At 41.1% G+C, this 12,131-nt stretch overlaps 1 protein-coding gene across 1 annotated transcript in view; it reads right to left on the bottom strand.

The window, feature by feature from the left end:
* Positions 1 to 12,131, bottom strand: part of DAGLA (diacylglycerol lipase alpha) — a 205,261-nt gene that overhangs the window by 140,715 nt on the left and 52,415 nt on the right. Inside the window, exon 5 of the mRNA XM_053720097.1 lies at positions 7,418 to 7,556. Within this exon, the coding sequence (XP_053576072.1) occupies positions 7,418 to 7,556 (139 nt within the window). The remainder of the gene's footprint in view (positions 1 to 7,417; positions 7,557 to 12,131) is intronic.

Here is a 12,131-nt window from a genome sequence, read left to right as displayed (position 1 = left end):
AAGGCACCACGGCTTGCAAAACCTTTCTCCCAAAAATAGCCTCAGAAGAAGCAAAAGTATCAAACTTGTAAAATTTGGTAAAAGTGTGCAGTGAAGACCAAGTCGCTGCCCTACATATCTGATCAACAGAAGCCTCGTTCTTGAAGGCCCATGTGGAAGCCACAGCCCTAGTGGAATGAGCTGTGATTCTTTCGGGAGGCTGCCGTCCGGCAGTCTCGTAAGCCAATCTGATGATGCTTTTAATCCAAAAAGAGAGAGAGGTAGAAGTTGCTTTTTGACCTCTCCTTTTACCGGAATAAACAACAAACAAGGAAGATGTTTGTCTAAAATCCTTTGTAGCATTTAAATAGAATTTTAGAGCGCGAACAACATCCAAATTGTGCAACAAACGTTCCTTCTTTGAAACTGGTTTCGGACACAGAGAAGGTACGATAATCTCCTGGTTAATGTTTTTGTTAGAAACAACTTTTGGAAGAAAACCAGGTTTAGTACGCAAAACCACCTTATCTGCATGGAACACCAGATAAGGAGGAGAACACTGCAGAGCAGATAATTCTGAAACTCTTCTGGCAGAAGAAATTGCAACTAAAAACAAAACTTTCCAAGATAATAATTTAATATCAACGGAATGCAAGGGTTCAAACGGAACCCCCTGAAGAACTGAAAGAACTAAATTGAGACTCCAAGGAGGAGTCAAAGGTTTGTAAACAGGCTTAATTCTAACCAGAGCCTGAACAAAAGCTTGAACATCTGGCACAGCAGCCAGTTTTTTGTGAAGTAACACCGACAAGGCAGAAATCTGTCCCTTCAGGGAACTTGCAGATAATCCTTTTTCCAATCCTTCTTGAAGGAAGGATAGGATCCTAGGAATCTTAACCTTGTCCCAAGGGAATCCTTTAGATTCACACCAACAGATATATTTTTTCCAAATTTTGTGGTAAATCTTTCTAGTTACAGGCTTTCTGGCCTGAACAAGAGTATCGATAACAGAATCTGAGAACCCTCGCTTCGATAAAATCAAGCGTTCAATCTCCAAGCAGTCAGCTGGAGTGAAACCAGATTCGGATGTTCGAACGGACCCTGAACAAGAAGGTCTCGTCTCAAAGGTAGCTTCCAAGGTGGAGCCGATGACATATTCACCAGATCTGCATACCAAGTCCTGCGTGGCCACGCAGGAGCTATCAAGATCACCGACGCCCTCTCCTGATTGATCCTGGCTACCAGCCTGGGGATGAGAGGAAAGGGCGGGAACACATAAGCTAGTTTGAAGGTCCAAGGTGCTACTAGTGCATCCACTAGAGCCGCCTTGGGATCCCTGGATCTGGACCCGTAGCAAGGAACTTTGAAGTTCTGACGAGAGGCCATCAGATCCATGTCTGGAATGCCCCACAGCTGAGTGACTTGGGCAAAGATTTCCGGATGGAGTTCCCACTCCCCCGGATGCAATGTCTGACGACTCAGAAAATCCGCTTCCCAATTTTCCACTCCTGGGATGTGGATAGCAGACAGGTGGCAGGAGTGAGACTCCGCCCATAGAATGATTTTGGTCACTTCTTCCATCGCTAGGGAACTCCTTGTTCCCCCCTGATGGTTGATGTACGCAACAGTTGTCATGTTGTCTGATTGAAACCGTATGAACTTGGCCCTCGCTAGCTGAGGCCAAGCCTTGAGAGCATTGAATATCGCTCTCAGTTCCAGAATATTTATCGGTAGAAGAGATTCTTCCCGAGACCAAAGACCCTGAGCTTTCAGGGATCCCCAGACCGCGCCCCAGCCCATCAGACTGGCGTCGGTCGTGACAATGACCCACTCTGGTCTGCGGAATGTCATCCCTTGTGACAGGTTGTCCAGGGACAGCCACCAACGGAGTGAGTCTCTGGTCCTCTGATTTACTTGTATCTTCGGAGACAAGTCTGTATAGTCCCCATTCCACTGACTGAGCATGCACAGTTGTAATGGTCTTAGATGAATGCGCGCAAAAGGAACTATGTCCATTGCCGCCACCATCAACCCGATCACTTCCATGCACTGAGCTATGGAAGGAAGAGGAACGGAATGAAGTATCCGACAAGAGTCTAGAAGTTTTGTTTTTCTGGCCTCTGTTAGAAAAATCCTCATTTCTAAGGAGTCTATAATTGTTCCCAAGAAGGGAACCCTTGTTGACGGGGATAGAGAACTCTTTTCCACGTTCACTTTCCATCCGTGAGATCTGAGAAAGGCCAGGACAATGTCCGTGTGAGCCTTTGCTTGAGGAAGGGACGACGCTTGAATCAAAATGTCGTCCAAGTAAGGTACTACAGCAATGCCCCTTGGTCTTAGCACAGCTAGAAGGGACCCTAGTACCTTTGTGAAAATCCTTGGAGCAGTGGCTAATCCGAAAGGAAGCGCCACGAACTGGTAATGTTTGTCCAGGAATGCGAACCTTAGGAACCGATGATGTTCCTTGTGGATAGGAATATGTAGATACGCATCCTTTAAATCCACCGTGGTCATGAATTGACCTTCCTGGATGGAAGGAAGAATAGTTCGAATGGTTTCCATCTTGAATGATGGAACCTTGAGAAACTTGTTTAAGATCTTGAGATCTAAGATTGGTCTGAACGTTCCCTCTTTTTTGGGAACTATGAACAGATTGGAGTAGAACCCCATCCCTTGTTCTCTTAATGGAACAGGATGAATCACTCCCATTTTTAACAGGTCTTCTACACAATGTAAGAATGCCTGTCTTTTTATGTGGTCTGAAGACAACTGAGACCTGTGGAACCTCCCCCTTGGGGGAAGTCCCTTGAATTCCAGAAGATAACCTTGGGAGACTATTTCTAGCGCCCAAGGATCCAGAACATCTCTTGCCCAAGCCTGAGCGAAGAGAGAGAGTCTGCCCCCCACCAGATCCGGTCCCGGATCGGGGGCCAACATTTCATGCAGTCTTGGTAGCAGTGGCAGGTTTCTTGGCCTGCTTTCCTTTGTTCCAGCCTTGCATTGGTCTCCAAGCTGGCTTGGCTTGAGAAGTATTACCCTCTTGCTTAGAGGACGTAGCACCTTGGGCTGGTCCGTTTCTACGAAAGGGACGAAAATTAGGTTTATTTTTTGCCTTGAAAGGCCGATCCTGAGGAAGGGCGTGGCCCTTACCCCCAGTGATATCAGAGATAATCTCTTTCAAGTCAGGGCCAAACAGCGTTTTCCCCTTGAAAGGAATGTTAAGTAGCTTGTTCTTGGAAGACGCATCAGCCGACCAAGATTTCAACCAAAGCGCTCTGCGCGCCACAATAGCAAACCCAGAATTCTTAGCCGCTAACCTAGCCAATTGCAAAGTGGCGTCGAGGGTGAAAGAATTAGCCAATTTGAGAGCATTGATTCTGTCATAATCTCCTCATAAGGAGGAGAATCACTATCGACCGCCTTTATCAGCTCATCGAACCAGAAACATGCGGCTGTAGCGACAGGGACAATGCATGAAATTGGTTGTAGAAGGTAACCCTGCTGAACAAACATCTTTTTAAGCAAACCTTCTAATTTTTTATCCATAGGATCTTTGAAAGCACAACTATCCTCTATGGGTATAGTGGTGCGTTTGTTTAAAGTGGAAACCGCTCCCTCGACCTTGGGGACTGTCTGCCATAAGTCCTTTCTGGGGTCGACCATAGGAAACAATTTTTTAAATATGGGGGGAGGGACGAAAGGAATACCTGGCCTCTCCCATTCTTTATTAACAATGTCCGCCACCCGCTTGGGTATAGGAAAAGCTTCTGGGAGCCCCGGCACCTCTAGGAACTTGTCCATTTTACATAGTTTCTCTGGGATGACCAACTTGTCACAATCATCCAGAGTGGATAATACCTCCTTAAGCAGAATGCGGAGATGTTCCAACTTAAATTTAAATGCAATCACATCAGGTTCAGCCTGTTGAGAAATGTTCCCTGAATCAGTAATTTCTCCCTCAGACAAAACCTCCCTGGCCCCATCAGACTGGGTTAGGGGCCCTTCAGAGATATTAATATCAGCGTCGTCATGCTCTTCAGTATCTAAAACAGAGCAGCCGCGCTTACGCTGACAAGTGTTTATTTTGGCTAAAATGTTTTTGACAGAATTATCCATTACAGCCGTTAATTGTTGCATAGTAAGTAGTATTGGCGCGCTAGATGTACTAGGGGCCTCCTGAGTGGGCAAGACTCGTGTAGACGAAGGAGGGAATGATGCAGTACCATGCTTACTCCCCTCACTTGAGGAATCATCTTGGGCATCATTGTCATTATCACATAAATCACATTTATTTAAATGAATAGGAATTCTGGCTTCCCCACATTCAGAACACAGTCTATCTGGTAGTTCAGACATGTTAAACAGGCATAAACTTGATAACAAAGTACAAAAACGTTTTAAAATAAAACCGTTACTGTCACTTTAAATTTTAAACTGAACACACTTTATTACTGCAATTGCGAAAAAACATGAAGGAATTGTTCAAAATTTATCAAATTTTCACCACAGTGTCTTAAAGCCTTAAAAGTATTGCACACCAAATTTGGAAGCTTTAACCCTTAAAATAACGGAACCGGAGCCGTTTTAAAACTTTAACCCCTTTACAGTCCCTGGTATCTGCTTTGCTGAGACCCAACCAAGCCCAAAGGGGAATACGATACCAAATGACGCCTTCAGAAAGTCTTTTCTAAGTATCAGAGCTCCTCTCACATGCGACTGCATGCCATGCCTCTCAAAAACAAGTGCGCCACACCGGCGCGAAAATGAGGCTCTGCTTATGCTTTGGGAAAGCCCCTAGGAATAAGGTGTCTAATACAGTGCCTGCCGATATTATTATATCAAAATACCCAGATAAAATGATTCCTCAAGGCTAAATATGTGTTAATAATGAATCGATTTAGCCCAGAAAAAGTCTACAGTCTTAATAAGCCCTTGTGAAGCCCTTATTTACGATCGTAATAAACATGGCTTACCGGATCCCATAGGGAAAATGACAGCTTCCAGCATTACATCGTCTTGTTAGAATGTGTCATACCTCAAGCAGCAAGAGACTGCACACTGTTCCCCCAACTGAAGTTAATTGCTCTCAACAGTCCTGTGTGGAACAGCCATGGATTTTAGTTACGGTTGCTAAAATCATTTTCCTCATACAAACAGAAATCTTCATCTCTTTTCTGTTTCTGAGTAAATAGTACATACCAGCACTATTTCAAAATAACAAACTCTTGATTGAATAATAAAAACTACAGTTAAACACTAAAAAACTCTAAGCCATCTCCGTGGAGATGTTGCCTGTACAACGGCAAAGAGAATGACTGGGGTAGGCGGAGCCTAGGAGGGATCATGTGACCAGCTTTGCTGGGCTCTTTGCCATTTCCTGTTGGGGAAGAGAATATCCCACAAGTAAGGATGACGCCGTGGACCGGACACACCTATGTTGGAGAAACAGAATTTATGCTTACCTGATAAATTACTTTCTCCAACGGTGTGTCCGGTCCACGGCCCGCCCTGGTTTTTTAATCAGGTCTGATGAATTATTTTCTTTAACTACAGTCACCACGGTATCATATGATTTCTCCTATGCATATTCCTCCTTTACGTCGGTCGAATGACTGGGGAAGGCGGAGCCTAGGAGGGATCATGTGATCAGCTTTGCTGGGCTCTTTGCCATTTCCTGTTGGGGAAGAGAATATCCCACAAGTAAGGATGACGCCGTGGACCGGACACACCGTTGGAGAAAGTAATTTATCAGGTAAGCATAAATTCTGTTTTTCTGTCGTACTTAGGAAGGAGAAAAATAATCATTACCTTAATAATAACAATTTAAATAGATTTATTCAACTGAAACAACATTACAGCATATGTTATTTGCTTAAACAAACATCCATGTTTGTTAACTAATTTGGCTAAACAAAATATATATATTTTAAGAAAATTAGACTGTCAGCCCAGCCTACACATGAAAAACTTAAATACTGTCCTCTGTAGCTCAGTCCAAAGGAAGAGAATATTCTTTCAACGCCTGCAGAAGAAGCTACTGCTGTTAAAAGTGAAATCATTACTTGAACAGTCTCTAAATCCAAGTGCTTAAGTGACAGTTAGGATTAAGGTCTTTTTCTCAACTCTGTTCATGTTATGTTTGCTGTGAAGAAGAGGCATGTGATCTCTGCTGAGTCAAATTCAGTTTTGAGAACTGCAAAAGTAAACCAAGCATCTGTGATAATATCTTGTAGGCAGAGAAACTGACCAATAATCTTACAAAAACCTCTGGAAAAGCATGACATTGTGAATGGATTAATGGAATTTATTTACCAAAAAAATTAAACATATACAGCCTTATTCTACATAATTAAAAAACTAATCTTTATTTCATGATGGAATAACCTTTGGATGGTAATATATTTTCCTCCAAAAGCATTTTATTTAAAAAAATCCGATTTAAATCCAAAAAATCTGATTTTTTTTTAAAAATCATTGATTTTTATCGACCCTGACTGTATAGAATACTGAGGAACAGTGAGTATACAGACCCAAATCACTCTGACAAGTGATAAATGGCTACTACAGTAATAATTAATATATAAAACAAACGTGATCCGAAGAAGAAGAAGGTGCCAACAATAGTGCACGATCAGTGGAGTCTCTCTACACCGTCTGGTTTGTGAGCAGTATTTCCATTATAGCTTTTGGACACGGATATTTGACTGCTGAACACGGATCATATGTGATTACTCTTTTTTTGGAGTTTCCTCAAACCTACAAGTCCGAGAGGATAGCTATCTGGGCAGCTAAAAAAGGTCCAGAAGGCTTCTGTGGCACTTCTCATGTGCTTTATACTTTGTAAGTATAACTTGTATGTGCGTGTGATGACCTAGTACCACTGATCGTGCACTATTGTTGGCGTCTTCTTCTCTTCTACCTAAGCTTACACCGGTTGCCAGAGGGGGTGTTAGCAAATATACACATATATATGCGACATCCAGGAGCTAACTTTCACCACATCTCTAAGAGAATTACATGGTTACTTCAAGAACCCCAGTCCTATCCTGCAGGGAAACTACCCATTAAAGGACTCAATTTTCTTCAGAGCACTTTCTTCGCCATCCTCCTAGTTGACAAGGCAAAAAATGACTGGTGGAGTAAGAAAAGTGGGAGGGATACTTGCTGCTTTGGCTGGGATGTCTTTGCTCCTCCTGGTGGCCAGGTGTATTCCCAACAGTAATGAATGAATTTGTGGACTCTCCCTCCCATTGGAAAGAAAAAGATTTTCTCTATGCAAGGTCTGCTGAGAGTTGAGGTGCTAGCAGAATTTAGGATGCTACAGGACCTAAGTTATTCAGCAAATAGAAACACACACTGAGTAACGCAGATTACCATAACATATTTTATATCTATAAACATATATAGTTACAACCCTACAGAAACAGCAGTAACTCACCTTAGGTTGTATGTGCGCAGATTTCTTTGTCTTCTCTTTGTTGCCCTCAACTTTACAAAGGTCCGTCCAGTTGGATCAAAGACGCAGAGCACCGTGATACAGACGCTGAGTATGACCACCCAGTTACACACCACCATACCTGCATAGATACACTGAATATGATCACCTCATTATACACCGCCATACCTGCACAGATACAGAGTATGATCACCCAGTTACACAGCACCAAACCTGCATAGATACACTGACACTGAGTATAACACAGTTACACACCACTATAACTGCACAGATACACTGACATAGAGTATGATCACACAGTTACACACCACTATAACTGCACAGATACACTGACACAGAGTATGATCACACAGTTACACACCACTATACCTGCATAGATACACTGAGTATTATCACCTAGTTATACACCACCGTACCTGCACAGATACACTGACACTGAGTATGATCACACAGTTACACACCACTATACCTGCATAGATACACTGAGTATTATCACCTAGTTATACACCACCGTACCTGCACAGATACACTGACACTGAGTATGATCACACAGTTAAACACCACCATACCTGCACAGATACACTGAGTAGTATCACCTAGTTACACAGTACCATACCTACACAGATACAGAGTATGACCACCCAGTTACACACCACCATACCTGCACAGATACACTGAGTATGATCACAGTTACACACCACCATACCTGCACAGATACATTGAGTATTATCACCTAGTTACAGAGCACCATACCTGCACAGATACACTGAGTATGATCACACAGTTATACACCACCATACCTGCACAGATACACTGAGTATTATCACCTAGTTATACAGCACCATACCTGCACAGATACACTGAGTATTATCACCTAGTTACACAGCACCGACCTGCACAGATACACTGAGTATGATCACACAGTTACACAGCACCATACTTGCACAGATACATTGAGTATGATCACACAGTTACACACCACCATACCTGCACAGATACACTGAGTATTATCACCCAGTTACACACCACCGTACCTGCACACATACACTGAGTATTATCACCTAGTTACACACCACCATACCTGCACAGATACACTGAGTATTATCACCTAGTTACACACCACCGTACCTGCACACATACACTGAGTATTATCACCTAGTTACACAGCACCATACCTGCACACATACACTGACAACACTAAGCGCACAATTTATCAAGCTACGGCAGACAGGAAGTACATATGCGCCCCTGTTCACCGCAACTCACTTCTGGTGGACAGAATTCCGCTGGCAGAATTTAACATTGAACGCAAGTGCTATTTGGCGCTCGTGTGCAATGCTGCCCGCGCGTGATTGGCTGTCAATCTCACCAGGCGGACGAGACCGGGGAGATTGAAATTCTCCACCTAATTGGAGGAGCAGAGTGTAGGAAGCAGCGGTCTGACAACCGATGTTTCATAAATACGGACTCTTGTGAGAACCTACAGTCGTAGATTGGCGAGTTCGATAAATCGAGTCCTAAGCGTTTGATGATCTAAATCTCTCTGATCTGGAAATATTTTAATTCAGAATAGGCTTCAGATTTTATAGTTGATTCTATAACTGTGTTGAAAAGTGAATACGTAATTTATAGAAATCTCCATATTTAGCTTCAATTCCATAATCTGCAGTTACCAGTGAAGAATATTCTCAATTTACAGGGGGAAAAAAACAGTTAACCAAAAATCCAACCTTTCCAGTTGGGTATACAACCCATTCTTGCTTGAAGAACAATTAAATGAAAGGGACAGATGCTATTTAGATTTAGTATGATTTCATTATTTCATCCTGGCACAATCTAGTAGAACTTACCAATAAAATAAAACTGGCAAACGTGAGCAGAAAACACTGAGACCCAGTATATATACTTTATTAAGAACTTAAAGGGACATGAAACCCAAAATTTTGCTTTCATGATTCAGATAGAGAATACAATTTTAAACAACTTTTCAATTTACTTCTATTATTTAATTTGCTTCCTTCTCATGTTTTTCCTTTGCTGAAAGGTTTATCTTGGCAAGCTCTGGAGCAGCAGAGAACCTAGATTCTAGCTGTTGATTGGTGGCTGCATATATATACTGATTGTGATTGGCTCACACATGTGTTCCGTTAGAAACCATTAGTGCATTGCTGCTCCTTCAACAAATGATACCAAGAGAATGAAATAAATTAGATAATACAAGTAAATTAGAAAGGTGTTTAAAATTGTATTCTCTATCTGAATCATGAAAGAAAAATTTTGGGTTTTATGTCCCTTTAAGACAGAAGTCCTGAGTAGCATGAAATACAGATACCACTGAATTAACATATAGAAAATCAAGCAGGAAGAATGACTAGATAATCATTCGATGATAACAGCCGAAGAAAAACTGCCTGCAGAGTAAGTTTTCAGAGCGCTGTTTCTCACTGTGGAAGAATCATTTATAAACAGAAAATGAATCTTGAAGAAACAGGGTAATTCCCCCAGAGACATTAAAGGGACACTGAACACAATTTTATTTCTTTCGTGATTCAGACAGAGCAGCAACTTTAAGCAACTTTCTAATTTACTCCTATTATCACATTTTCTTCATTCTATTGGTATCTTTATTGAAATGCAAGAATGTAAGTTTAGAAGCTGGCCCATTTAAGGTGAACAACCTGGGTTGTTCTTGCTGATAGGTGGATAAATTCACATACCAATAAACAAGTGCTGTCCAGGGTTCTGAACCAAAAATTGTCTGGCTCCTTAGCTTAGATGCCTTCTTTTTCAAATAAAGATAGCAAGAGAACGAAGAAAAATTGATAATAGGAGTAGAATTAGAACGTTGCTTAAAATTGCATGCTCTATCTGAATCATGAAAAACAATATGGATTCAGTATAACTTTAAGACAGAAGTCCTGAGTAGCACTAAATACAGATTCCACTGAATTAAGATACTGGTTGAAGAAATACTTGAATGGAAAATCAAGTAAAAAGAATGACTAGATAATCATTCGATGAAAACAGCTAAAGGAAAACAGCCTGCAGAGTAAGTTTTCAGAGCGCCGTTTCTCATTGCGGAATAATCATTTATAAACAGAAAATTCATCAAGTCTTGAAGAAGAATGACATGTCTGAGCCTAATATGTTCTACTGCTTAAACAACGGTCAGATACGGTCAGATTTTTCTGGGCCCATTTGACAGCAGGGATGACTTTCAAAGCATGAACATATGAACAAAAATAACCAAGACCTTTCATGACACTCTCATGTGAAAACTGGAGGATATGTTGTAGACCAAAGAATTATCATACAACTACATCCATGCAGAGAAGACATCCCAAATTCTGTAACAGGGTAAAGACAATTTGCAAGAGAACATGGACCTTCGAAGGTCTGGAATTAAAGGCATCTACAGTAAGTCTCATTAGAAGTTGTAACCAAGGACTTCTTGACAGTATGGCAAAATCAACACTACTACAATACTTCAACTGGTCTTTGCCCAGTTGAATTTTCTAAAGAATGTGGAGGATAAGACAAAATAGAGAAAGTTCCAGCCTATGCTGAAAGTATCTACTGCATAAACTGCTGAAAATTAACATGGAAACTGCAATTCTCGCAACTTGGTGACTGTGATCTGAAGGCATCAAATCTATAATTAGTTCTTACACAATAAATAAACTACAGTGATGGCTAGGAGTGTTTCTGTCCATTGCAGAATTAGTACGGCTACCTACAACAGCAGAAGACTTCAAATGCCCCCTTGAAGTTTGATTTTGGAAACCAATGCCATGTTATTTGAAAAGACTTGACTCCTGGTAACCTTGAAAATGATAATATTTTTAGCAACACAGATTTGACTTTGGTCCAACAGCATTGAATAGAGTGATTCTACAAAGTTGCTTCCCATCAAAAGCTGCATGGTCAAGAATACTCAATCTGGGTCCATCAACGGTCTACATCACTCCTTACTGGATTATAATTTCCACTAAAAGGGCACTGCCTGCTTTATTCCTTCAGGAATGGGGGTTGCTGAGAATTTAATTTTAAGATGCTAAAGTTTCGGAAAGCAGAACCAAATTAGATGCACCTTGATCTGAACTACTGTACTATTGCTATAACCAAAAACAATTTTCCCTTGAGCCAGGAAAAGTTAAGACTCAAACTCTATTTTGCGCCTATAAAAATACTAACATATAAATATAATCATCAATTCTCATCCATCGTACAGTATCTGTAAGTGTTGAATACTTGATGAAAATATCTGCTCAAAGGGCACCCTGAAATTCGATTAAGTAAACATTTTTGATCATACATCTACTACTAGTACTACTTACACTTCTGTAAATCAAAACAACAGGCATATATAGTTGTGGGCAAGAGTAATCTCATACAAAATTGTATGACTGAAGCCGGCATGTTTGTTTCTATCTTGCCCCCTCACCACTTCAATATTTCCAATTCTGGGAATGAAAGGTGTATCTAGATAAGGAATATAAAGAACATCAAGGGAATGGGTTTTCAAAAGAAGAAATAAGTGGCCTAGCATATTTATTTTATTTTGATTAAGAACATATACTTCCCTACTGAACTTTTAGAAATCTATTCTAGGTAATGACCACACAGCATGCTAGCCTCAAAGGGCAAACTTTAAATATTAGCCAAGTAGTTAGTATTGACCTATCAAGTGTCGCAG

This window comes from Bombina bombina, chromosome 7 (genome assembly GCF_027579735.1).
Source record: "Bombina bombina isolate aBomBom1 chromosome 7, aBomBom1.pri, whole genome shotgun sequence".
NCBI lineage: Eukaryota > Metazoa > Chordata > Amphibia > Anura > Bombinatoridae > Bombina > Bombina bombina.
This window is presented reverse-complemented; position numbering and strand designations above follow the sequence as displayed.